General features: G+C 36.7%; 1 protein-coding gene across 11 annotated transcripts in view; it reads left to right on the plus strand.

Annotated features, from left to right (window-relative positions):
- The window catches only part of AKT3 (AKT serine/threonine kinase 3), a 386,997-nt gene that overhangs the window by 207,930 nt on the left and 151,172 nt on the right, over positions 1-27,895 (plus strand). For all 11 annotated transcript variants that reach the window (XR_003794278.1, XM_029227101.1, XM_029227105.1 and 8 more), the window contains one exon: positions 23,468-23,599. Coding sequence is in view for 10 of the 11 variants with exons in the window: in XM_029227101.1 (XP_029082934.1) it covers positions 23,468-23,599 (132 nt within the window). In the remaining variant the exon portion in view is untranslated. The remainder of the gene's footprint in view (positions 1-23,467; positions 23,600-27,895) is intronic.

Genomic DNA, 27,895 nt, shown 5'->3' on the forward strand with positions numbered 1-27,895 from the left:
ACCTGTATGCAGAAAACTATAAGACACTGATGAAATAAATTAAATACAAACAGATGGAGAGATATACCATGTTCTTGGATTGGAAGAATCAACAATTGTGAAAATGACTATACTACCCAAAGCAATCTACAGATTCAGTGCAATCCCTATCAAACTATGAATGGCATTTTTCACAGAACTAGTACAAAACATTTCACAATTTGTATGAAAATACAAAAGACCCCAGATAGCCAAAACAATCTTGAGAAAGAAACCTGGAGCTGGAGGAATCGGGTTCCCTGACTTCAGACACTACTACAAAGCTACAGTAATCAAGACAGTATGGTACTGGCACAAAAACAGAAATATAGGTCAATGGAACAGGATAGAAAGCCCAGAGATAAACCCACACACAAATGGTCACCTTATCTTGATAAAGGAGGTAAGAATATACAATGGAGAAAAAACAGCCTCTTCAATAAGTGGTGCTGGAAAAACTGGACAGGTACATGTAAAAGAATGAAATTATAACACTCCCTAATACCTTACACAAAAATGAACTCAAAATGGAGTAAAGACCTAAATGTAAGGCCAGGCACTATCAAACTCTTAGAGGAAAACAGGCAGAACACTCTAAGACATAACATCACAGCAAGATCTTTTTTGACCCACCTCACCGAGAAATGGAAATAAAAACAAAAATAAAAAGATGGGACCTAATGAAACTTAAAACTTATGCAAAGCAAAGGAAAACATAAACAAGATGAAAAGACAACCCTCAGAATGGGAGAAAATATTTGCAAACGAAGCAGCTGACAAAGAATTAATCTGCAAAATACACAGGCAGCTCATGCAGCTCAATATCAAAACAAACAACCCAATCCAAAAGTGGGCAGAAGACGTAAATAGACATTTCTCCAAAGGAGATATACAGATTGCCAGCAAACACATGAAAGGATTCCCAGTAAACACATGAAAGGATTCCCAGTATCACTAATCATTAGGAAATGCAAATCAAAATCACAATGAGGTATCACCTTACATAGTCAGAATGGCCATCATCAAAAAATCTACAAACAGTAAATGCTGGAGAGGGTGAGGGTGTGGAGAAAAGGGAACCATTTTGCACTCCTCGTGGGAATGTAAATTGATAGAGCCAGTATGGTGAACAGTATGGAGGTTCCTTAAAAAACTAAAAATAGAACTACCATTTGACCCAGCAATCCCACTAATGGGCATATACCCTGAGAACACCATAATCCAAAAAGAGTCATGTACCACAATGTTCATTGCAGCTCTATTTACAATAGCCAAGACATGGAAGCAACCTAAGTGTCCATCGACAGATGAATGGATAAAGAAGATGTGACAAATATATACAATGGAATATTACTCAGCCATAAAAAGAAACGAAATTGAGTTATTTGTAGTGAGCTTGTTGGACCTAGAATGTGTCATACAAGAGTGAAGTAAGACAGAAAGAGAAAACAAATACCGTATGCTAACACATGTATATGGAATCTAAAAAAAAAATTAAAAAATGGTTCTGTATAACCTAGGGGCAGGACAGGAAGGAATAAAGACACAGACGTAGATAATGGGCTTGAGGAAATGGGGAAGAGGAAGGGTAAGCTGGGACAAATGAGAGAGTGGCATGGACATATATATACTACCAAATGTAAAATAGCTAGCTAGTGGGAAGCAGCCGCATAGCACAGTGAGATCAGCTTGGTGCTTTGTGTCCACTTGCAGGGGGCATAGGGTGGGTGGGAGGGAGACACAAGAGGGAAGAGATATGGGGATGTACGTTTATGTAAAGCTGATTCACTTTGTTATATAGCAGAAACTAACACACCATTGTAAAGCAATTATACTCCAATAAAGATGTTTTAAAAAAATGAATATCCTTCTCATAATTTACAGAATATATTTTCTTCTTTGTTCACTTTTTGACAAATGGGCACTAGGATGAAGAAAATACCTACTGATTATGGTAGCTATGCTGAGAATTGTCTTAACTGCTCTCTGTTACATTGATCCGACAGATGTGGTAGAGTATTGCCATAGTGTCTGCTCTGCAGCTTGAAACTCTTGGAGAGGGAAGAATACTGGTGGTGGAGAGAAGAGGCAACGGCCTTGCAACCAGATTCAAGTGCTAATCTTTGTTTAAATTAAAGATGATTTTTCAAAGGAATTTGATTAGAGCAGTGGTCCCCAACCGCCCCTCATCCACACACACCCCCGCCCCCGCCAGGCCGCACAGCAGGAGGTGAGCAGCGGGTGAGCGAGTGAAGCTTCATGTGTCGCTCCCCATTGCTCCCCATCTCTTGCATTACTGCCTCAACCATCCCTCCCACCCTCAGTCCGTGTTAAAATTGTCTTCCACGAAACAATTACACAAAAATGAAGGTTGGGGTCTGCTGGACTAGAGGACGCAGGAATGCTTAATCTTGGTCTGCCAAGCTGCCATTATCTATACCCTGTCATCTATGTGAAGCGGCACAGCATAAAAGGATTAACAGTCAAATGGGAATAAAAATTCTGCTTAGTTTTCAAGTAACCAATGTAGGCCTTTCTGGGAGCAGCTGTTTATCATCTCATGACTTACGTAAGAAGTATAATCAGTACCTCCTATATTCCAATTATGTCTGATTCCAGTTCTTGGAATTTTCTTACTGCCTGACTACCATAACTGATAACAATGGGTAGCATACAGAGGAGAGGAATAAAAGAACAGACCTGCTGAAATCAAGTGATCTCTCACTTCCTACTCAGAGGGAGGAGCAGCATAATGTGTTGTAGAAGTTGACTGATAAGATTAGAGCTTCCCCTTCCTTGGGCAAAAGCACTAGAGGAAGCAGGCAGAGAGGTGAACTTCTTGAAAGCCTCCTTTCACTCTGTGGGCCTTATTTGGTTTATCTCTTACATTGTAAATATATGTGGAATTAATCTTTTTTGACCAAATATGCTAAAACCATTGTATTTTTTTCTTTGTATTCCTCTTCAATTATATATAAATATTTGTAACCTAATTTGGGGGCTAGACAATCTTTTTCTTACATTCTAGTGTGTGTGATTTGAATATACTTATTAAGCACTTTTTGTATATGCACATGCATCTCTTAACCTAAAACAGCCACGTTGATATGTTAGAGATTATGTAAAAGAAAGAGTATAACTCTGTAAAATATTTCCCTAATAAATTCTTACGTTTGGGTTTTAGAGGGTTAATTTTTCTGGAGAGTGTCTTATGCTCTTAAAAAAATTTTTTTTTATTGAAATATTGTTGATTTACAATATTGCACTAGTTTCAGCTCATATTTTTAAACTTTTTTTATTGAAGTGTAGCTGATATACGGTATTGTGTTAGTTGATTTACAATTTGTGTTGCTTTCCCCTTTGGTAACCATAGATTGTTTTCTATGTCTGTGAGTCTGTTTCTGTTTTGGAAATAATTCATTTGTACTTTTTAAAAAGTTTCCACATATAAGTGATGTAATATTTGTATTTCTCTGACTTACCTTCACTTAGTATGATAATCTCTAGGTCCATCCACGTTGTTGCAAATGGCATTATTTCATTCTTTTTTTCATGGCTGAGTAATATTCCATTGTGTGTGTGTGTGTGTGTGTGTGTGTGTGTGTGTGTGTGTGTGTGTATCATATCTTTATCCATTCATGTGTTGATGGACACTTAGTTTGCTTGTATATCTTGGCTATTGTAAATAGTATGTTATGCTCTTATTTTTAATTAAAATCTTATTGTATCTTTTCCCTTAACACCATCCAAAAGAGGAAAATAGTTTACATTTCATTTGTAAAGACTAGATAATCACCGTGTATACCGCACTGAAGATGAACATTTGGTATCAAAGATAATTTTTAAATTTTCCAAAGTTTTATCAAAATAGATATGATAAATGGTTCTGATTTTATCATATAGTAATATAAATTTTATATAGTAATGTAAATTTTTGTTAGTAATATAAGTTTCCATGTAAATTCCTCTTTTTTTTTTAAGATTGACATACTGACAGAAGCTATGAAATTTAGTGTTAAGTCTGTCATCCTTTTTTAAAACCTCCTTGTCTCTAAGAATTACAATCCTTAAAGAATATAGTACTATTTCATTATTATATATTGCTTTTCATGTGAAAATGTCATAAAGCAATTTACAGCTTATTTTCTAATTTTTATCCCCAGAATTCATTTTCAGTTTATATGATATTTAGTAATGGGACACAGCAAGTATCATTTTCCAGTGTTTTTAGATATAAAATTAGGTGATTACTGTTCAAATGAAGTTGTGAGCAATAAAAATAACATTATGGCTTATTTATGAGAATAATGTCTCTCAGTTCTTCACTGCTGTGAAGTAAAGTTCCCAAGTTTAATATCTTAAAACAATGACAGTATATAATTTCTTCTGATTTTGTGGTTTGCCTGGGCAATTCTGCTGGTCTCAGTTGGACTTTTCAAGCAGCTGCATTCAGCTGGCACATGGACTGGGCTGGAAAATCCATGAAAGCCGTTCTCCCATGTCTGGATTTTTGGTTCTCCTCCAGTAAGCTCTCTCTTCATATGATGTCTCATATTCCAGGGCCTCTCCATATGGCCTTTCTCTTCAGCAGATAGCCTGGACTTCCTTACAGCATGAGAGCTGACTTTTAAGAATGAAACTTTTCCAAGAGGGAGAAAGCATACGCTCCCAGACTTAAAGGCTAAGTCCGGAACTGGCACTCTATCACTTTGATGGTATTTTGTGTTTAAAGCTGGACACAAAGCAAGCCCAGGGAGAGGGAAAGTTGACTCCACTTCTTCATGGGAGGAATGGCATGTACATACAGGGAGTCGGGGCTGGAGGAATTAGTGTCTGCCATTTTTGGAGACTACCTAGCACAAAGAGCTTTGTGGTAATATAGTATTACTTGATTTTTAAAAACTTGTTAATGAAAATGAAATTACTTAGTATTACCCACTGTTTGTTCAAATAACACTAGTTCTGTTAACTCTATTCTGTATATTTAGAGTGACATCTTTGGGTTTTAGTTGAATTAATAAATATACTTGGTTATTTTCCCTATCTCTTGCTACTTTTCTTTGAATTAGAGATGCTACTGAATGATTAAGATAGTGTAACTTGACATTTGGAAAAATTACCAAGATTATAGATAGCAAATATTATTGAAAAGGAGTGAAGGCATTCATTTCTAAAATTTTTAGAATTTTTACATGTATCTACAGAGTTATTCACCAGTGAACCATCTGGTCCTAGTTTTCTTGTTGAAAGGTTTTTTACCACAAATTCAATTTCCTTGATAGATATAGGATGTTCAAGTTACGTATTTCTTCTTGAGTAACCTTTGAATTTGAACCTTTCAAGGAATTTGTTCACTTCATATAAGTTGTTGATTTTATGAACATAAAGTTGTTTATAATACTCCCTTGGGATCTTTTCAGTATCTGTAGAAACTGTAATGATGTTACCCTCTCATTCCTGATATTGGTTATTTGCATCCTCTTGCTTTCTTTTCCTGAATAATCTGGCTAGAGATGTGTCAATTTTATTGATTTTCTCAAAGAACAAGCTTTTGGTTACATCAGTTTTTCATTCTTCTTATTTTTTTTTTCATTTTTTTAAATTGGAGTATAGTTGATTTACAATGTTGTGTTAGTTTCTGCTGTAAAGCAGAGTCAGTTATGCATATACATATATCCACTCTTTTTTAGATTCTGTTCCCACATAGGTCATTATAAAGTACTGAATAGAGTTCCCTGTGCTCTTCTTCAGGTTCTTATTATTTATCTGTTCTATATATGGTATGTATATGTCAAATTTGAATCTCCCAATTTATCCCTTTCCCTCCCTTCCCCCCGATAACCACAAGTTAATTTTTGACATCTGTGACTCAACTTCTATTTTGTAAATGGGTTCATTTGTACCATTTCTTTAGATTCCACATATAAATGATATCATATGGTATTGTTTTCTCTGACTTACTTCACTCAGTATGACAAACTCTAGATCCAACCATGTCTCTGAAAGTGGCATTATTTCATTCTTTCTTATGGCTGAGTAATATTCCATTGTATATATGAACCACCTCTTCCTTATCCATTCCTCCATTTATGGATATTTAGGTTGCTTCCATGTCCTGGCTGTTGTAAATAGTAATGCAGTGAACACTGGGGTGCCTGTATCTTTTCGAATTATGGTTTTCTCTGGGTATATGCCCAGGAATGGGATTGCTGGATCCTATGGTAGCTTTATTTTTAGTTTTTTAAGGAATCTTCGTACTGTTCTCCATAGTGGCTGTACCAGTTTACATTCCCACCAACAGTGCAAGAGGGTTCCATTTTCTCCACACCCTCTCCAGCATTTATTCTTTCTAAGTTTTTTAATGATGGCCATTCTGACCCGTGTGAGGTGGTACCTCATTGTACTTTTGGTTTGCATTTCTCTAATAATAAGTGATGTTGAGCAACTTTTCATGTGTCTCTTGGTCATTTGTATGTCTTCTTTGGAGAAATATCTGTTTAGATCTTTGGCCCATTTTTTAAATGGGTTTGTTTTTTTGATACTGAGCTGTATGAGCTCTTTGTATACTTTGGAGATTAATCCCTTGTCCGTTGCTTCGTTTGTAGATATTTTCTTCCATTCTATGGGTTTTCTTTTCGTTTTGTTTATGGTTTCCTTTGCTGTGAAAAAGCTCTTATGTTTAATTAGATCACATTTATTTTTGTTTTTATTTTCATAACTTTCAGAGGTGGATCAAAAAAGCCGTTGCTGCCATTTATGTCAGAGAGTGTTCTGCCCATGTTTTTCTCTAAGAGTTTTATAGTATCTGGTGTTACATTTAGGTCTTTAATGCATTTGGATTTATTTTTGTGTATGGTGTTAGAGAATGTTCTAATTTCATTCTTTTACATCTAGTTTTCCAGTTTTCCCAGTGCCTCTTATTGAGAATTCCTCCATTGTGTATTCTTGCCTCCTTTGTCATAGATTAGGTGAATATAGGTGTGTGGTTTATCTCTGTACTTTCTATCCTGTTCCATTGATCTATATTTCTGTGTTTTTGTGACAGTACCATACTGCTTTGATGACTGTAGCTTTGTAGTACAGTCTGAAGTCAGATAGCCTGATTCTCCCAGCACCGTTTTTCTTTCTTGGGATTGTTTTGGCTATACATGGTCTTTTCTGTTTCTATACAAATTTTAAAATTTTTTGTTCTAATTCTTTGAAAAATGCCATTGATAATTTGATAGGAATTACATTGAATCTGTAGATTGCCTTGGACAGTATAGTCATTTTGACCATATTGATTCTTCCACTGCAAGAACACGGTCTCTTTTTCCAATGGTTTGCAGTGTCTTCAGTTTCTTTCATCAGCGTCTTAGAGTTTTCAGACTTCATGTCTTTTGTCTCCTTAGGTAGGTTTATTCCTAGATATTTTATTCTTTTTTGATGCAATGGTAAATGGGATTGTTTTGTTAAAATCTCTTTCTGATCTTTGTCTTTAGTATATAGAAATGCAACAGATTTCTATGTATGAGTTTTGTGACCTGCAACTTTACCAAATTCATTGATTAGTTCTATTAATTTTCTGGTAGCATCTTTAGGATTTTTGATGTATCATGCAAACAGTGACAGTTTTATTTTTTTAACATCTTTATTGGAGTATAATTGCTTTACAATGGTGTGTTAGTTTATGCTTTATAACAAAGTGAATCAGTAATGCATATACATATGTTCCCATATCTCTTCCCTCGTGCATCTCCCTCCTTCCCACGCTCCCTATCCCACCCCTCTAGGTGGTCACAAAGCACCGAGCTGATCTCCCTGTGCTATGCGGCTTCTTCCCACTAGCTATCTATTTTACGTTTGGTAGTGTATATATGTCCATGCCACTCTCTCGCTTTGTCACAGCTTACCCTTCCCCTGCCCCATATCCTCAAGTCCATTCTCTGTTAGGTCTGTGTCTTTATTCCTGTCTTACCCCTAGGTTCTTCATGACATTTTTTTCTTTTGCAGATTCCATATATATGTGTTAGCATACGGTATTTGTCTTTCTCTTTCTGAGTTACTTCACTCTGTATGACAGACTCTAGGTCCATCCACCTCACAACAAATAACTCAGTTTCGTTTCGTTTTATGGCTGAGTAATATTCCATTTTATATATGTGCCACATCTTCTTATTCCATTCATCCGATGATGGACACTTAGGTTGCTTCCATGTCCTGGCTATTGTAAATAGAGCTGCAATGAACATATTGGTACATGACTCTTTTTGAATTATGGTTTGCTCAGGGTATATGCCCAGTAGTGGGATTGCTGGGTCATATGGTAGTTCTATTTTACTTGTTTAAGGAACCTCCATACTGTTCTCCATAGTGGCTGTACCAATTCACATTCCCACCAGCAGTGCAAGAGTGTTCCCTTTTCCCCACACCCTCTCCAGCATTTATTGTTTCTAGATATTTTGATGATGACCATTCTGACTGGTGTGAGATGATATCTCATTGTAGTTTTGATGTGCATTTCTCTAATGATTAATGATGTTGAGCATTCTTTCATGTGTTTGTTGCCAATCTGTATATCTGCTTTGGAGAAATGTCTATTTAGGTCATCTGCCCATTTTTGGATTCGGTTGTTTGTCTTTTTGGTATTCAGCTGCATGAGCTGCTTGTAAATTTTGGAGATTAATCCTTTGTCAGTTGCTTCATTTGCAAATATTTTCTCCCATTCTGAGAGTTGTCTTTTGATCTTGTTTATGGTTTCCTATCCTGTGCAAAAACTTTGAAGTTTCATTAGGTCCCATTTGTTTATTTTTGTTTTTATTTCCATTTCTCTAGGAGATGGGTCAAAAAGGATCTTGCTGTGATTTGTGTCATTTTTCTCTAAGAGTTTGAGAGCTTCTGGCGTTACATTTAGGTCTTTAATCCATTTTGAGCTTATTTTTGTGTATGGTGTTAGAGAGTGTTCTACTCTCATACTTTTACATGTACCTGTCCAGTCTTCCCAGCACCACTTATTGAAGAGGCTGTCCTTTCTCCACTGTACATTCCTGCCTCCTTCATCAAAGACAAGGTGACCATATGTGCATGGGTTTATCTCTGGGCTTTCTATCCTGTTACATTGATCTATCTTTCTGTTTTTGTGCCAGTACCATACTGTCTTGATTACTGTAGCTTTGTAGTATAGTCTGAAGTCAAGGGAGCCTGATTCCTCCAACTCCGTTTTTTGTTCTCAAGATTGGTTTGACTATTCGGGATCTTTTTTGTTTCCATACAAATTGTGAAGTTTTTTGTTGTAGTTCTGTGAAAAATGCCAATGGTAGTTTGATAGGGATTGAATTGAATCTGTAGATTGCTTTGATTAGTAGAGTCATTTTCAAAGTGTTGATTCTTCCAATCCAAGAACATGGTATATCTCTCTATCTGTTTGTATCATCTTTAATTTCTTTCATCAGTGTCTTATAGTTTTCTTCAAACAGGTGTTTTGTCTCCTTAGGTAGGTTTATTCCTAGGTATTTTATTCTTTTTGTTGCAATGGTAAATGGGAGTGTTTTCTTGATTTCACTTTCAGATTTTTCATCATTAGTGTATAGGAATGCCAGCGATTTCTGTGCATTAATTTTGTATCCTGCTACTTTACCAAATTCATTGATTAGCTCTAGTATTTTTCTGGTACCATCTTTAGCATTCTTTCTGTAGAGTATTATGTCATCTGCAAACAGTGACAGATTTACTTCTTTTCCGATTTGGATTCCTTTTATTTCCTAATTCTTCTCTGATTTCTGTGGCTAAAACTTCCAAACTATGTTGAATAAGAGTGGTGAGAGTCAGCAACCTTGTCTTGTTCCTGATCTTAGTGGAAATGGTTTCAGTTTTTCACCATTGAGGATGATGTTGGCTGTGCGTTTGTCATATATGGCCTTTATTATGTTGTGGAAAGTTCCCTCTATGCCTACTATCTGCAGGGTTTTTATCATAAATGGGTGTTGAATTTTCTCAAAAGCTTTATCTGCATCTGTTGAGATGATCATATGGTTTTTCTCCTTCTATTTGTTAATATGGTGTATCACGTTGATTGATTTTGCATATATTGAAGAATCCTTGCATTCCTGGAATAAACCCCACTTGATCATGGTGTATGATCCTTTTAGTGTGTTGTCGGATTCTGTTTGCTAGTATTTTGTTGAGGATTTTTGCATCTATGTTCATCAGTGATATTGGCCTGTAGTTTTCTTTCTTTGTGACATCTTGGTCTGCATTGGTATCAGAATGATGGTGGCCTCATAGAATGAGTTTGGGAGTGTTCCTCCCTCTGCTATATTTTGGAAGAGTTTGAGAAGGATAGGTGTTAGCTCTTCTCTAAATGTTTCATAGAATTTGCCTGTGAAGCTGTCTAGGCCTGGGCGTTTGTTTGTTGGAAAAATTTTAATCACAGTTTCAATTTCAGTGCTCGTGATTGGTCTGTTCGTATTTTCTATTTCTTCCTGATTCAGTCTTGGCAGGTTGTGCATTTCTAAGAATTTGTCCATTTCTTCCAGGTTGTCCATTTTATTGGCATAGAGTTGCTTGTAGTAATCTCTCATGATGTTTTGTATTTCTGCATTGTCAGTTGTTACTTCTCCTTTTTCATTTCTAATTCTATTGATTTGAGTCTTCTCCCTTTTTTCTTGAGGAGTCTGGCTTATGGTTTATCAATTTTGTTTATCTTCTCAAAGAACCAGCTTTTAGTTTTGTTAATCTTTGCTCTTGTTTCCTTCATTTCTTTTTAATTTATTTCTGATCTGATCTTTATGATTTCTTTCATTTTGCTAACTTTGGGGTTTTTTTCTTCTTCTTTCTCTAAATGCTTTAGGTGCAAGGTTAGGTAGTTTATCCGAGATGTTTCCTTTTTCTTAAGGTAGGATTGTATTGCTATAAACTTCCCTCTTAGAACTGCCTTTGCTGCATCCCATAGGTTTTGGGTCATCGTGTCTCCATTGTCATTTGTTTCTAGGTATTTTTTGATTTTCTCTTTGATTTCTTCAGTGATCACTTCGTTATTAAGTAGTGTATTGTTTTGCCTCCATGTGTTTGTATTTTTTACAGATCTTTTCCTGTAATTGATATCTAGTTTCATAGCATTGTGGTCGGAAAAGATACTTGATACAATTTCAATTTTCTTAAATTTACCAAGGCTTGATTTGTGACCCAAGATATGATCTATCCTGGAGAATGTTCCATGAGCACTTGAGAAAAATGTGTATTCTGTTGTTTTTGGATGGAATGTCCTATAAATATCAATTAAGTTGATCTTTTTTAATGTATCATTTAAAACTTGTGTTTTCTTATTTATTTTCATTTTGGATGATCTGTCCATTGGTGAAAGTGGGGTGTTAAAGTCCCCTACTATTAATGTGTTACTGTCAATTTCCCCTTTTATGGCTGTTATTATTTGCCTTATATATTGAGGTGCTCTATGTTGGGTGTTTTCCCTTGCTGCTTTTAATATGTTTTCTTTGTATTTAATTTTTGACAGTTTGATTAATATGTGTCTTGGCATGTTTCTCCTTGGATTTTTCCTGTATGTGACTCTCTGTGCTTCCTGGACTTGATTAACTATTTCCTTTCACATATTAGGGAAGTTTTCAACTATAATCTCTTCAAATATTTTCTCAAGTCCCTTTCTTTTTCTCTTCTTCTTCTGGAACCCCTATAATTCGAATGTTGGTGCGTTTAGTGTTGTCCCAGAGGTCTCTTAGACCGTCCTCAGTTCTTTTCATTCCTTTTTCTTTATTCTGCTGTGCAGTAGTTATTTCCACTATTTTATCTCCCAGGTCACTTATCCGTTCTTCTGCCTCAGTTATTCTGCTATTGATCCCTTCTAGAGTATTTTTAATTTCAGTTATTGTGTTGTTCATCGTTGTTTGTTTCCTCTTTAGTTCTTCTAGGTCCTTGTTAAATGTTTCTTGCATTTTGTCTATTCTATTTTCAAGATTTTGGATCATCTTTACTATCATTATTCTGAATTCTTTTCCAGGTAGACTGCCTATTTCCTCTTCATTTGTTAGCTCTGGTGGGTTTTTATCTTGCTCCTTCATCTGCTGTGTGTTTTTCTGTCTTCTCATTTTGCTTATCATACTGTGTTTGGGGTCTCCTTTTTGCAGGCTGCAGGTTTTTAGTTCCCGTCTTTTTTAGTGTCTGCCCCCAGTGGCTAAGGTTGGTTCAGTGGGTTGTGTAGGCTTCCTGGTGGAGGGGACTAGTGCCTGTGTTCTGGTGTATGAGGCTGGATCTTGTCTTTCTGGTGGGCAGGTCCACGTCTTCTGGTGTGTTTTGGGGGTGTCTGTGGCCTTATTATGATTTTAGGCAGCCTCTCTACTAATGGGTGGTGTTGTGTTCCTGTCCTGCTAGTTGTTTGGCATAGGGTGTCCAGCACTGTAGCTTGCTGGTCATTGAGTGAAGCTGGGTGCTGGTGTTGAGATGGAGATCTCTGGGAGATTTTTGCCGTTTGATATTACATGGAGCTGGGAGGTCTCTTGTGGACCAGTGTCCTGAAGTTGGCTCTCCCACGTCAGAGGCACAGCATAGACTCCTGGCTGCAGCACCAAGAGCCTTTCATCCACGTGGCTCAGACCGGTAGTTTTGGAGGGTCTCCTGCAGAGGTGGGGGCCAGTTGTGTCTTATCGTGAGGACAAGGACCAGTAAAGCCTTCTAGTGTTGGAAGGTCTCCTTCACAGGTGGAGGGTGGTTGTGTCTCACCGTGAGGACAAGGGCACTCGCAGCAGAAGTTCTCAACAGTGACAGTTTTACTTCTTCTTTTCCAATTTGGATTCCTTTTATTTCTTTTTCTTCTCTGATTTCCCTGGCTAGGACTTCCAAACCTATGTTGAATAAAAGTGGCAAGAGTGCACATCCTTGTCTTTTTTCTGATCTTAGAGGAAATGTGTTCAGTTTTTCACCATTGAGTATGATGTTTGCTGTGCAGTTGTCGTATATGGCGTTTATTATGTTGAGGTATGTTTCCTCTGTGCCCATTAACTGGAGAGTTTTTATCATAAATGGGTGTTGAATTTTGTTAAAAGCCTTTTCTGAACTATTGATATGATTATATGGTTTTTATTCTTCATTTTCTTAATGTTCTGTATCACATTGATTGATTTCCACATGTTGAAGAATCCTTGCATCCCTGGGATAAATCCCACTTGATCATGGTGTATGATCCTTTTTATTTTTTAACGAATTTTTTAAATTGGAATATAATTGCTTTACAATGTTGTATTAGTTTCTACTGTACAATGAAGTGAAACAGCTATATGTATCCCCTCCCTCCCTCATCACCTGCATCGTGCCCATCTAGGTCATCACAGACCACCGAGCTGAACTCCATGTGCTCCACAGTGTGTTCCCACTAGGTCTGTATTTTACAGGTGGTAGTGTATTTATGTCACGCCTAATCTTCCAATTCATCCAACCCTCCCCTTCCCCCACTGTGTCCACAGGTGCATTCTCTACATCTGCGTCTCTATTCCTGCCTTGCAAATAGGTTCATGTGTACCATTTTTCTAGATTCCACATATATGTGTTAATATACAATATTTGTTTTTCTCTGACTTACTTCACTGTGTATGACAGATGGTAGGTCCATCCACATCACTACAAATGACCCAATTTTATTTCTTTTTCTGGCTGAGTAATATTCCATTATATATATGTACCACATCTTCTTTATGTTTTCATCTGTTGGTAGATATTTAGGTTGTTTCCATGTCCTGGTTATTGTAAGTAGTACGGCAGTGAACATTGGGGTACATGTGACATTTTTTTAATATTAATTTATTTTATTTATTTATTTTTAGCTGCATTGGGTCTTCGTTGCTGTGCACGGGCTTTCTCTAGTTGTGGTGAGCGGGGGCTGCTCTTTGTTGCGTAACACAGGCTTCTCATTGCGGTGTTTTCTTTTGTTGTGGAGCATGAGCTCTAGGTGCGCAGGCTTCAGTAGCTGCAGTGAACGGGCTTAGTGCTCCATGGCATGTGTTATCCTCCCAGACCAGGGATCGAACCTGTGTCCCCTGCATTGGCAGGTGGATTCTTAACCACTGTGCCACCAAGTAAGTCCCTGTGACTCTTTGAATTACGGTTTTCTCTAGGTATATGCCCAGTAGTGGGATTGCTGGGTCATATACTAGTTCTATTTTTAGTTTTTTAAGGAACTGCCATACCGTTCTCCACAGTGGCCATATCAATTTACATTCCCACCAACAGTGCAAGAGTGTTCCTTTTTCTCCACACCCTCTCCAGCATTTATTGTTTGTAGATTTTTTGATGATGGCCATTCTGAACCGGTGTGAGGTGATACCTCATTGTGATGTTGATTTGTATTTCTTTAATAATTAGTGCTGTTGAACATCTTTTCATGTGCCTCTTGGCCATCTGTGTGTCCTCTTTGGTGAAATGTCTATTGAGCTGCATGAGCTGTTTGTATATTTTGGAGATTAATCCCTTGTCTGTTGCTTCTTTTGCAAATATTTTCTCACAATCTGAGGGTTGTCTTTTTGTCTTGTTTATTGTTTCCTTTGCTGTGCAAAAGCTTTTTATGTTTAATTAGGTCACATTTGCTTATTTTTGTTTTTTTTCATTACTCTAGGAGATGGGTCATAAAAGATGTTGCTGTGATTTATGTCAGAAAGTGTTCTGCCTATGTTTTCCTCCAAAACTTTTATAGTGTCCAGTCTTACATTTAGGTCTTTAATCCATTTTGAGTTTATTTTTGTGCATGGTGTTAGGCAGTGTTCTGATTTCATTCTTTCATATGTAGTTGTCCACTTTTCCCAGCACCACTTACTGAAGAGGACTTTTTTCTCCATTTTATATTCTTGCCTCCTTTGTCATAGATTAGGTGACCATATGTGCGTGGGTTTACCTCTGGGCTTTCTATCCTGTTCCATTGATCTATATTTCTGTTTTTGTGCTAGTACCACACTGTCTTGTTTACTGTGGCTTTGTAGTGTAGTCTGAAGTCAGGGAGCCTGATTCCTTCAGCTCCGTGTTTCTTTCTCAAGATTGCTTTGGCTATTCAGGGTCTTTTGTGTTTCCATACGAATTGTAAAATATTTTGTTCTAATTCTGTGAAAAATGCCCTTGGTATTTTGATGGAGATTACACTGAACCTGTAGATTACTTTTGGTAGTATAGTCCTTTTCATAATATTGATTCTTCCAATCTAGCAGCATGGTTTATCTCTCCATTTGTTTTTGCCATCTTTGATTTGTTTCATAAGTGTTTTATAGTTTTCGGAGTACAGGTCTTTTGCCTCCTTAGGTATTTTATTCTTTTTGTTGCAATGGTAAATGTGATTGTTTCCTTAATTTGTTTTTCTGATCTTTTGTTCATAGTGCATACGAATACAAGAGATTTCTGTGCATTACTTTTGTATCCTGCAACTTTACCCAATTCACTGATTAGCTCTGCTATTTTTCTGGTGGCATCTTTAGGATTTTCTATGTAAAGGATTGTGTCATCTGCAAACAGTGACAGTTTTACTTCTTTTCCGATTTGTATTCCCTTTATTTCTTTTTCTTCCGATTGCTATGTCTAGGACTTTGAATACTGTGTTGAATAATAGTGGTGAGAGTGGACATCCTTGTTTTGTTCGTGACCTTAGAGGATATGCTTTCAGTTTTTCACCATTGAGAATGATGTTTGCTGTGTATTTGTTATATATGGCCTTTATTATGTTAAGGTAGGTTCCTTGTATGCTCATTTTCTGGAGAATTTTTATCATAAATGGGTGTTGAAATTTCTCAAAAGCTTGTTCTGCATCTATTGATGATTATATGGTTTTTCTTTAGTTAATATGGTGTATCACATTGATTGATTTGCGTATATTGAAGAATTGTTGCATCCCTGGGATAAAACCCTCTTGATCATGTTGCATGACCTTTTAATGTGTTGCTGGATTCTGTTTGCTAGTGTTTTGTTGAGGATTTTTGCTTCTATGTTCATCAGTGTTACTGGTCCATAATTTTCTTTTTTTGTGATATCTTTTTCTGGTTTTGGTATCAGGGTGATGGTGGATTTGTTAAACGAGTTTGGGAGTGTTCCTTCCTCTGCAACTTTTTGGAATAGTTTCAGAAGCCTAGTTGTTAGCTCTTCTTTCAGTGTTTCATGGAATTCACCTATGAAACCATCTGGTCCTGCAGTTTTGTTTGTTGGAAGATTTTTAATCACAGTTTCAATTTCATTACTTGTGATTGGTCTGTTTATATTTTCTATTTCTTCCTGGTTCAGTCTTGGAATGTTGTACCTTTCCAATAATTTGTCCATTTCTTCCAGGTTGTCCATTTTATTTGCATAGAATTGCTTGTAGTAGTCTCTTATGATCCTTTGTATATTTCTACAGTGTCAGTTGTAATTTCTTCTTTTTCATTTCTAATTTTATAGATTTGAGTCCTCTCACTTTTTTCTTGATGAGTCTGGCTAAAGGTTTATCAATTTTTTTTTATCTTCTCAAAGAACCAACTTTTGTTTTTATTGATCTTTGCTATCATTTTCTTCATTTCTATTTCATTTTTTTCTGCTCTGATCTGTATGATTTCTTTCCTTCTACTGACTTTGGGCTTTCCTTGTTCTTCTTTCTCTAGTTGCTTTAGGTGTAAGATTAGATTATTTATTTGAGATTTTTTTGTTTCCTGAGGTGAGTTTGAATTGCTATAAGCTTCCTTTTTAGATCTGCTTTTTCTCAGTTCTGTAGGTTTTGTGTCATCATGTTTTCATTGTCCTTTGTCTCTATGTATTTTTTTTATTTCCTCTTTGATTTCTTCAGTGATCTCTTGGTTTTTTAGCTTTGCAGTTCTTTGCCTCCATGTGTTTGTGTTTTTTAGTTTTTTTCCTCTACTTGATTTCTAATCTCATATCGTTGTGTTTAGAAAAGATGTCTGACACGATTTCAATTGGTAAAAATTTTCTAGTGCTTGATTTCTTACCCAAGGTGTGATCTATCCTGGAGAACCTTTCGTGTGCACTTGAGAAGAAAGTGTATTCTGCTTCTTTTGGGTGGAATGTACTATAAATATCAATTAAGTGTATCTGGTCTATGGTGAGATTTAAAGTTTGTTTTTCCTTATTTATTTTGTTGCTGGATGATGTGTCCTTTGGTGTTAGTGGGGTGTTAAAGTCTCTCAGTATAATTGTGTTACTGTCTTTTTCTCCTTTTTTCGCTGTTAGCATTTTCCTTATATATTGAGTTGCTCCCATGTTGAGTGCATAAATATTTATACTTTTTATGTTTTCTTCTTAGATTGATCCCTTGATTGCTATGTAGTGTCCTTCCTTATGTCTTGTAACAATCTTTATTTTAAAGTCTATTTTATCAGATATGAGTATTGCTTCTCCAGCTTTCTTTTGATTTCCTTTTGCATGGAATATCTTTTTCCATCTCCTCACTTTCAATCTGTATGTGTCCTTCAGTCTGAAGAGGGTCTCTTGTAGATAGCATATATGGGTCCTGTTTTTGTATCCATTCAGCCAGCCTGTGTCTTTTGCTTGGAGCATTTAATCTGTTTACATTCAAGGCAATTATCGATATGTATGTTCCTGTTACCATTTTCTTAATTGTTCGGGGTTTGTTTTAGTGGGTATTTTTCTTCTTTTGCATTTCCTGCCTAGAGAAGTTCCTTTAGCATTTGTCGTAAAGCTGGTTTGGTGGTGCTGAATTCTCTTACCTTTTGCTTGTCTGCAAACCTTTTGATTTCTCCATTGAATCTGAATGAGATCCTTGCTGGGTAGAGTAATCTTTCTTGTAGGTTTTTCCCTTTCATCACTTTAAATATATCCTGCCACTCCCTTCTGACTTGCAGTTTCTGCTGAAAAATCAGCTGATAACCTTATAGGGATTCCCTTCTATGTTATTTGTTGCTTTTTCCTTACTGTTTTTAATACTTTTTCTTTGAATTTAATTGTTGTTAGTTTGATTAATATGTGTCTTGCCGTGTTTCTCCTAGGATTTATTTAGTATGGGACTCTCTGCGCTTCCTGGTCTTGATTGACTAATTCCTTTCCCATGTTAGGGAAGTTTTCGACTCTAATTTCTTCAGATACTTTCTCAGAACCTTTCTCTTTCTGTTCTTCTTCTGGGACCCCTACAATTCGAATGTTGGTTAATTTAATGTTGTCCCAGATGCTCTGAGACTGTCCTCAGTTCTTTTCAGTCTCTTTTCTTTATTCTGCTCCTCAGAAGTTATTTCCACCATTCTGTCTGCCCGCTCATTTATCCCTTCTAATGCGTCAGTTATTCTGCTATTGATTCCTTTTAGTGTATTTTTCATTTCAGTTATTGTGTTGTTCACTGTTTGTTTTTTAGTTGTACCTGGTATTTGCTAACCATATCTTGTATTTCCTTGATCCGTGCCTCCATTGTATTGTTGATATTTTGGATCATCTTTATTATCATTACTCTGAATTCTTTTTCATATTGCTTGCCTATTTTCTCTTCATTTATTTGGTCTTGTAGGTTTTTACCTTTTCCTTCCTCTGTAACATATTTTTTTGTCGTCTTGTTTTTTTTGTTGGGTGGTGCTGTGTTCTTGTCTTACTGGCTTTTTGTCCCAAGGCACCCGGCACTGGAGTTTACAGGCATTTGTTTAGAGCTGGGTCTTGGTGTTGAGATGAGGATTTCTGGGAGACCTCACTCTGATTAATATTTCCTGTGGTCTGAGGTTCTCTGTTAGTCTGGTGGTTTGGGCTTGGCGCACACTCCACAGGAGCTCAGGCCCGATCCCCGGCCTGTGAACTAAAATCCCTCAAACCACATGGTGTGGCAAAAGAGAAGAAGAAGAAAAAAGGACCAAATAGAGTGACTGATGTAGAGAACAAACGTTATGGACACCGGGGGAAAAGCAGCTGGTGGGGGTTGGTGGTGGTGGGATGAATTGGAAGATTGGGATTGGCATATATACACTAATATGTATAAAATAGATAACTAATAAGAACCTGCTGTAGAAAGAAATAAATAAAATTCAAAAAAAGGAGCAGTACAAAAACAAACAATAAAAAATAAAATAAAATTAGAAAAAAATATATTAGGAAAAAGAAAAATATAAGTGAAACAACTAAAACAAGGTAAAACAGAACCACAACAGAAAAAAAAAGTGGGGAGCAGAAATCCAAAATGAGCAGAACAATAACAATGTATAAAGAATAAAATAAAATTAGAAAAATTTCAAAATTTATTTGAAAAAATAAAAATTAAAATGAAACAACAAAATAAAATGGAACCACAACCTTAAAAAGAAAAAAAATGCTGGAAAAGGCCTTGGCTGTGGGGGTGGGGCGGGTCTTAGTTGAGAGCGAGGTTTAGGCAGGGGGCGGGACCTAGGCTCAGGACCCATGCAACCTGAATATTCAGCACTGCTGGAGAGGGCCTCGGAGTGCAGAGTTCAGAGATAAGGCACTTGGTGGAGGTGCGGGGGCAAGGTTTAGGCCTAACTTGGTCGGAGGGGGTCTTGGAGTGTGAAGTGCAGAGGTAAGGTTCTGGGTGGGGGCGGGGCTTATACTCAGCATGGCTGGAGGGAACCACGGAGATCAGATGATTAGGACCTCAGCAGGCTTTCTGGGGCCCAAGTGGGCAGGGGAAACACTGGCTGCATTCCCTTCCAATCCTTTGTTCTCCCGACAGTCTTTCGCCATCCTTGTTGATCCCCTCACTGTGGGTGGGCTTCCCAAGAGTGGGAACCCCTTCCCTCCCCCAGCCGCCCCTCCAAGGCTCCAGTTCCATCCTGCCTCCACTTCTCCTCCCTCCTCCCTCCCCCCCACGTCTTACTCTGTTGCTGTGGTGTTCCTCCTGTCCCCTTAGGTTTCCATGGTCCCCCACATGGTAGGTGCCCTAGTTGTGAGGATATGCGAACTCCATGTCCTTGTAGTCTGCTATCTTTATGATCCTCTGAATGTGTTGTTGAATTTGATTTGCTAATATTTTGTTGAAGATTTTTGTGTCTATGTTCATCAGTGATATTGGCCTGTAATTTTCTTTTTTTGTGTTATCTTTGTCTGCTTTTGGTATCAGGGTGATGGTGGTGTTGTTGAGCAAGTTTGGGAGTGTTCTCTTCTCTTCAATTGTTTGGAATAGTTTCAGAAGGATAAGTGTTAACTCTTCTCTAAATATTTGATAGAATTCACCTGTGAAGCCTTCTGGTCCTGGACCTTTGTTTGTTGGAAGTTTTTTAATCACAGTTTCAATTTCAGTACTTGTGATTAGTCTGTTCATGTTTTCTATTTCTTTCTGTTTCAGTCTTAGGAGATTGTACCTTTCTAAGGATTTGTCTGTTGCTTCTAGGTTATCCATTTTATTGGCATAGAGTTGCTTGTAGTAGTCTCTTATGATCCTTTGTATTTCTGTGGTGTCATTTGTAACTTCTCCTTTTTCATTTCTAATTTTATTGATTTGAGTCCTCTCCCTCTTTTCCTTATGAGTCTGGCTAAAGGTTTATCAATTTTGTTAGTCTTCTCAAAGAACCAGCTTTTAGTTTCATTGATCTTTGCTTTTGTTTTCTTTGTCTCTATTTCATTTATTTCTGCTCTGATCTTCATGATTTCTTTCCTTCTACTAACTTTAGGTTTTGTTTGTCCTTTTTTGTTGAGTTGTGTTAGGTGTAAAGGTAGATTGTTTACTTGAGATTTCTCTTGTTTCCTGAGTTAAGATTGTATCGCTATAAAATTCCCTCTTAGAACTGCTTTTGCTGCACCCCATAGGTTTTGGATCATCATTCTTTCATTATCGTTTGTCTCTAGATATGTTTTTATTTCCTCTTTGATTTCTTCAGTGGTCCATTGGTTATTTAGTAATGTATTGTTTGGCCTCCATGTGTTTGTGGTTTTTACAGTTTTTTTCCTGTAATTGATATCTAATCCCGTAGTGTTGTGGTCGCAAAAATGCTTGATATGATTTCAGTTTTCTTAAATTTACAGAGATCCACTGAAGTCAGGTCCCAGGATTGCAGTAATCATGTATCTGGACCCACTGTTGGTGCTATGGCGCATGCTCCATCCTTAGCCTGGCCCAACCTACATGTGTATGTGCCAACAGAATCTACAGCTGCCAAAGCTAAGCGTGTGTTTTCTGTGGAAGCACTGCTTGTTTGTTCAGATGTTCTGTAGGCTCTGAGTTTACAAGGCTAGTCTTGGAGATGTCATTTCACAGTTTGCACAGCTATGAGGAGAGATTTCAGCTTTTCTTCCTTAGTTGATGTCCCCTGGGGCTTACCTGTGGTTACAACCCCACGTCTGCATGTGGGTCTGCTTGTGAGGCTGCCCTGGAGCATATGAGTTTGCCCTGGCGAGGAGGGGGCTCGGAGGCTGTGTAGCAGCCAGAGTCACGGGACCCCTGGTGGCGATGGGTGCATGGGGAAACCAGTGGCCGCGGGCATGAAATAGTTGGCCCCGGCGGTGGCCCTTTGTAGTGCTCGACCATGGGTGCAAGAGAGCCTTCCCTGGCATTGATGAGGCACGTAGGGAAGCCAGAGGCTGTGAGAGAGCTGGCCCCCTTGGGGGCCCTTCTTAGTGCCCAGGGAGGCAAGGACCAGTGCATGGGGAGAAAGACTGCAATGGCAGCTCCTCCCCTTCTGTGTCACTTAACAATGGCCCTTTCCTGCTATGGCAGTCTGAGTTTCCTCCACAAGCATTCCCAGTTGTGGATTTCCTCACTCCCGTCTCATGCTGTCTCCTCACAGCCAACAGCAATCCTCTCCCTGGATTTGCTCCCCAAACCCCATATTCCAGCACCCAGCCCCTTTCCACACTGGGACACACGTCTCAGGCTGGGGCACACAGGGCTGTGGCACAGACCATCTGTGTAGGTCTCACTCTGTCCTGCCTGCCACAGACCGGGTGCTGCACTCTCTTCCAATAGTCCCCGAAACTCCCCTTCTGTGCCAACTGATCTCCCTGCCGGTGAGGGGCTTCCCAAGATGTGGCAACCTCTTCTCTTCTTTTTTGCTTCTTCTTTCTTTCATCCTCCCCAGTTACATAGGGATTTCTTGTCCTTTTAGGTGACCAAGGTCCTCTGCTAACTTTCAGCCTGAGCTCTGTGAGACTAGTTCCATTTGTAGATGTATTCTTGATGCATTTGTAGGGAGAGATGAACTCCACGTCCTCCTACTCCTCCGCCATCGTTACCTCGTCTCCTTTTATTTCTTCTTAAAATTTAATTGATTTCTTTTTTCTTTTCTTTCTTTTTTTTTTTTTTGGCCGCATTGTGCCATGCACACAGCATGTAGGAATCCACTTCCTTGACCAGGGATCAAACCCGTACCCCCTGCAATGGAAGCATGCATTCTTAACCACTGGACCACCGGGGAAGTCCCTAATTGATTTCTGCCCTGATCTTTATTATTTTTTTCTTCTAATTCTTTTGGGTTTAATTTGCTGTTTTTCTAGTTTCTTAAGGTAGAACCTGAGGTCATCGGTTTGAGACATTTCTGACATTTACTTCAAATGGGTGGTAAAGAGGAAAGAAATACTTCTAAAAAGGCACAAAAATCTTCAATAACTTCTGATTGTTGGTAGGATAAAACCCCAGATCCTTAAATTGTTATTTTTAAATCCCTCTAAACTGAATTTAAATTTAAGATGATAAACTGAGCATACCTCCTCTTTCATCTAAAAGCCTATTAAAATAATAGCAGAGGAATTTTTAAAAGGGACAAGTCCACAAAAATGAAAAGCTGTATGAGGGAAGGACACTAGTGGAGAAACATTATCAAAATTTTGGAAGTTTGTGGATAAATAGAGTAGGAAAAGCATTCATAGAGGGGGCTATGGGGAGCAATAGTAATTCTGCTTGGCAAAATCCTGGTAATCACCTACTACTTAGAAATGGGAATGAGAAATGAAACTGAAAACAGGCAGATTAAAGACATTCTTAGAGTTCCATGACTCCTTCTTCTGCATTGGACCAGTTGCTTTCTCAGAAGATATATTGCTGTTGTTCTTCTGTTTCTTTGCACTGGGCTCCAGAATTGTTTTCAACATTTCTTATACATGTATCTTTCTCTTTCTTGGAGTCCATCCTTATTTTGATATAGTACATTCTCAAACACTCTCTTCAATCCTTTTCTCTTAGATATATTTGGAAATGTTTGTGGAGGACATTTTTGATTGTCACATTGTCTGGGAGTAGTGGCACTACTAAATCCTTAGAAACTTGAGTTCTTGGAAGTGAGTGAAAATGATTTTATTTTCCCTTTGCCCTTACTAATAATTTGAGTAGTTGTGAGATTCTACGTTTAAAATTATTGTCTCCACTATCTGAGAATTGCTTAAATTATTTCCAGCATCCATGATTGGTTATGAGAAAGCCAATGCCATTCTGATTCTTCATCATTTAAGTGTGCTTAGAAGTTGGTAAAATTTGATTTTGAGTAGATAATGCAAATATATACATATAAGTTTACAAATAAATTGCATCAAATGTTTCATATTATGTATTTTCATTTGTATTTTTCAGACAATGAATGATTTTGACTATTTGAAACTACTAGGTAAAGGCACTTTTGGGAAAGTTATTTTGGTTCGAGAGAAAGCAAGTGGAAAATACTATGCTATGAAGATTCTGAAGAAGGAAGTTATTATTGCCAAGGTAACTGGTTACTAGAGTTGATTATTAAATTTTTGTTTATGGTGTCCACAAGTGTGTGTGTTCACGCATGCACATGACTAAAGTGTAGAAATTCCATTAAATAACCAAAATGTTGATTGTAGGCTACAGCTACAATAATACCTGTATATTGATATTTATTTACAGTATTAAAAGTTTCAAAGTTTGTAATATCCTCTGACTATTAGAATCTGTTGTATTCCTTTGAGAGCGAAATATTTATTCTGTGTTTGTGTGTTTGGGATAATGTTTTCACTATATATTATTTGTGACCTATATCACTAATTTCAGTAGTGATACTTTTTGATATTTACCCCCAATATTCTGAGTTTTTTATTATTAAATAAAATGGTGAATAGAATAGATTATTAGCATAGATTTTATGTAATCATTGAATGGAAAAGCATTATTAATAACTTTAAAACACTACAATAATAAAACTAAAATGATCACTACGATACTTCTACTTAAAATCCATCACCACACGTAGTTACAAGCTTTATTTTTTGTGGTCAGACCTTTTAAGATTTATTCTTCTAGCAAGTTTCAAATATACATTATGGTATTATTAACTGTATTTATCATTCTGTACACTAAATCCCCACGAATTCTTTATTTTATAACTATAATTTGTATTTTAAAATATATATATTTATTTATTAAATTGAAGAATTAAAATATTATAAATTATGTTTGATTTACAATAGTGTGTTAGTTTCAAGTGTACAGCATAATGATTCAGTTATTTTTCCTGATTATATTCCATTATAGGTTATTACAAGATACTGAATATAATTCCGAGATATACAGTAAAACCTTGTTGCTTATCTATTTTATGTATAGTAGTTTGAATCTGTTAATCCCATACTCCTAATTAGTCCCTCCCCTGTGATAACCATAAGTTTGTCTTCTATGTCTGTGAGTCTGTTTCTGTTTTGTATATAGATTCATTTTTTTTTTTAGATTCCACATAAAAGTGATATCATATAGTATTTGTCTTTGACTTACTTAACTAAGTATAATAATCTCTAGCTCTATTCGTGTTGCTGTAAATGGCATTATGTCATTCTGTTTTATGGCTGAGTAATATTCCATTGTGTGTGTATGTGTGCGTATATATATATATATATATATATATATATACACACACATATACATACATACATTGTGTGTGTGTGTGTGTGTGTGTGTGTGTGTGTGTATGCCACATCTTCTTAAGCCAGCCATCTCCTGATGGGCACTTGGGTCATTTCCATGTCTTGCCTATTGTAAATAGTGCTGCTGTGAACATTGAGGTTCGTGTATCTTTTTGAATTAGAGTCTTTCTCTTTTCTGGATATATGCCCAGGAGTGGGATTGCTGGCTCATATGGTAGCTCTGGTTTTAGTTTTTTAAAGCATCTCCATACTGTTTTCCATAGTGGCTGCACCAATTTACATACCCACCAACAATGTAGGAGGGTTCCCTTTTTCCATACCCTCTCCAACATGTATTATTTGTGGACTTCATGATGATAGTCATTCTGACAGGTGTGAGGTGATACTTCATTGTGATTTTGATTTGCATTTCTCTAATAATTAGTTATGTTGTGCATCTTCTTTGGAGAAATGTCTACTTAGGTCTTCTGCCCATTTTTTAATTGGATTGTTTTCTTTGTTAATATTGAGTTCCATGATCTGCTTGTATATTTTAGATATTAACTCCTTGTTGGTAGCATCATTTGCAGATATTTTTCTCCCATTCGATAGGTTGTCTTTTTGTTTTGTTGATGGTTTCCTTTGATGTGCAAAAGCTTTTAAGTTTAATTCGGTCCCATTTTTTATTTTTGCTTTTATTTCTTTTGTTTTTGCATATTGACCTAAGAAAATATTGCTTCAATTTATGTCCTAGAATGTTTTGCCTATGTTCTCTTCTAGGATTTTTATGATGTCTTGTCTTATATTTAGGTGTTTAAATCATTTTGAGTTTATTCTTGTATATGGTGTGAGGGAGTGTTCTAATTTCACTGATTTACACACAGGTATCCAGCTTTCCCATCACTACTTGTTGAAGAAACTGTCTTTTCTCCATCTTATATACTTGCCTTCTCTGTCAAAGATTGACTGTAGGTGCATGGGTTTATTTATGGACTCTCTATTTCGTACCACTGAGCTATATATTTGTTTTTGTTCCAGTACCATGCTGTTTTAATTACTGTAGCTCTGTAATGTAGTCTAATGTCAGGGAGCATGATATTTCCAGCTCTGTTCTTCTGTCTCAAGATTGCTTTTGCAATTTGGGGTCTTTTGTTGTTCCATATAAATTTTAGGAATATTTGTTCTAGCTCTGTGACTAATGTCATAGGTATTTGGATAGGAATTGCATTAAATCTGTAGATTTAATGGGTAGTATGGCCATTTTAATTATATTAATTCTTCCAATCCATGGGCATTCCATTTCATCATTGAATGATCTTCAGTTTCCTTTATCAGTGTTTTATAGTTTTCAATGTATAGATCTTCATCTCCTTGGTTAAGTTTCTTCCTAGGTATTTTTTTTTTTTTTACACCATTTCAAATGGGATTGTTTTTTTTACTTCTTCTTGTTGATATATCATTATTAGTGTAAAGAAACCAATTTGTGTATATTGGTCTTTTATCCTGCTATCTTGCTGAATTCATTTATTAGTTCTAATAGTTTTTATGTGGCAATTTTAGGGTTCTCTATATTGAGTATCATGTCATCTGCAATTAATGACAGTTTTATCTCTTTCCTTCCAATTTGGATACCTTTTATTTCTTTTCCTATCTGATTGCTGTGGCTAAGACTGTCAATGCTATGTTGAATAGAAATGGTAAGAGTGGGAATCCTTGTCTTGTTCCTGAATTTAGCGGGAAGTCTTTCAGCTTTTAACTGTTCATTTTGTGTTGGCTGTTGTTTTGCTGTAAATGGCCTTTAATATGTTGAAACATGTTCCCCCTCCCTCTATACCTACTTTGGTGAACGTTTTTATCATAAATGAATGTTGTCAAATACTTTTTCTGCATCTATTGAGATGATCATGTGGTTTTTGCCTTTCCTTTTTTTTAATGTGGTATATCACATTGATTGATTTGTATATGTTGAACCATTCTTCTGGCCCTGGAATGAATCCGAGTTGATCATGGTGCATGGTCCTTTTTATGTCATGTTGGATTCAGTTTGCTAATATTTTGTTGAAGATTTTTGCATCTAAATTTATCAAAGATATTGGCTTATAATTTTCTTTTTTTTGTAATGTCTTTGTCTGGTTTTGGTATCCAGGTGATGGTGGCCTCATAGAATAAATTTGGAAGGGTTCCCTCCTCTTTCATTTTTTCAGAATAGTTTGAGAAGGATTGTTATGAGTTCTTCTTTGTTTGTTTGTTAGAATCCCCAGTGAAGCAGTTTGGTCCTGGATTTTTGTTTGACAGAATTTTAAAATGACACATTCTCTTTCACATCTAGTGATTGGTGTGTTCAAATTATCTGTTTCTTCTTGACTTAGTTTTGGCAGACTGTATGTTTTTAGAGATGTACATTTCTTCTAGGTTGTCCAGTGTTTTGGCATACAGCTCTTCATAGTATTCTCTGATTTTTTGTATTTCTGTGGTATTGGTTGTTGTTACATCTCTTTCATTTCTTATTTTCTTTATTTGGGTCCTCTCTCTTTTCTTCTTGATGTGCTTGGCTAGAGGTTTTTCGATTTTATCTTTTCAAAATAAACAGCTCTTGGTTTTATTGATCTTTTCTGGGTTTTTTTAATCTATTTTATTTATTCAATCTCTGATCTTATCATTTCTTGTCTTCTGCTGACTTTGGGTTTTGTTTGTTCTTCTTTTTCTAATTCTTTTAGGTGGTAGGTTAGGTTGTTTATTTGAGATTTTACTTGTTTCTTGAGGAAGGCCTGTATCCCTATGTACTTTTCTCTTAACACTGTTTTGCTGTATCCCATAGATTTTGTAAGATTGTGTTATCATTTTCGTTTGCCTCGAAGTATTTTCTGATTCCTTTTTTGATTTCATCGTTGACTCATTGATTTTTAAGTAGCATGTTGTTTAGTCTCCCCATGTTTGTTCTTTTCACATTTTTCTTTCTGTGGTTGATTTCTGTTTTCATTCAGAATTTTGTACCTTTTGACCACCATCACCCATTTTACCCACCTGCTGCTTCTTGCTGTTCTCTGTGAGTTCACGCCTTTCTTTCTCTTCTTTCTTTCTTTCTTTCTTTCTTTCTTTCTTTCTTTCTTTCTTTCTTTCTTTCTTTCTTTCTTTCTTTCTT

This window comes from Monodon monoceros, unplaced genomic scaffold (genome assembly GCF_005190385.1).
Source record: "Monodon monoceros isolate NGI ecotype Baffin Bay Population unplaced genomic scaffold, NGI_Narwhal_1 Super_Scaffold_18, whole genome shotgun sequence".
Lineage (NCBI taxonomy): Eukaryota > Metazoa > Chordata > Mammalia > Artiodactyla > Monodontidae > Monodon > Monodon monoceros.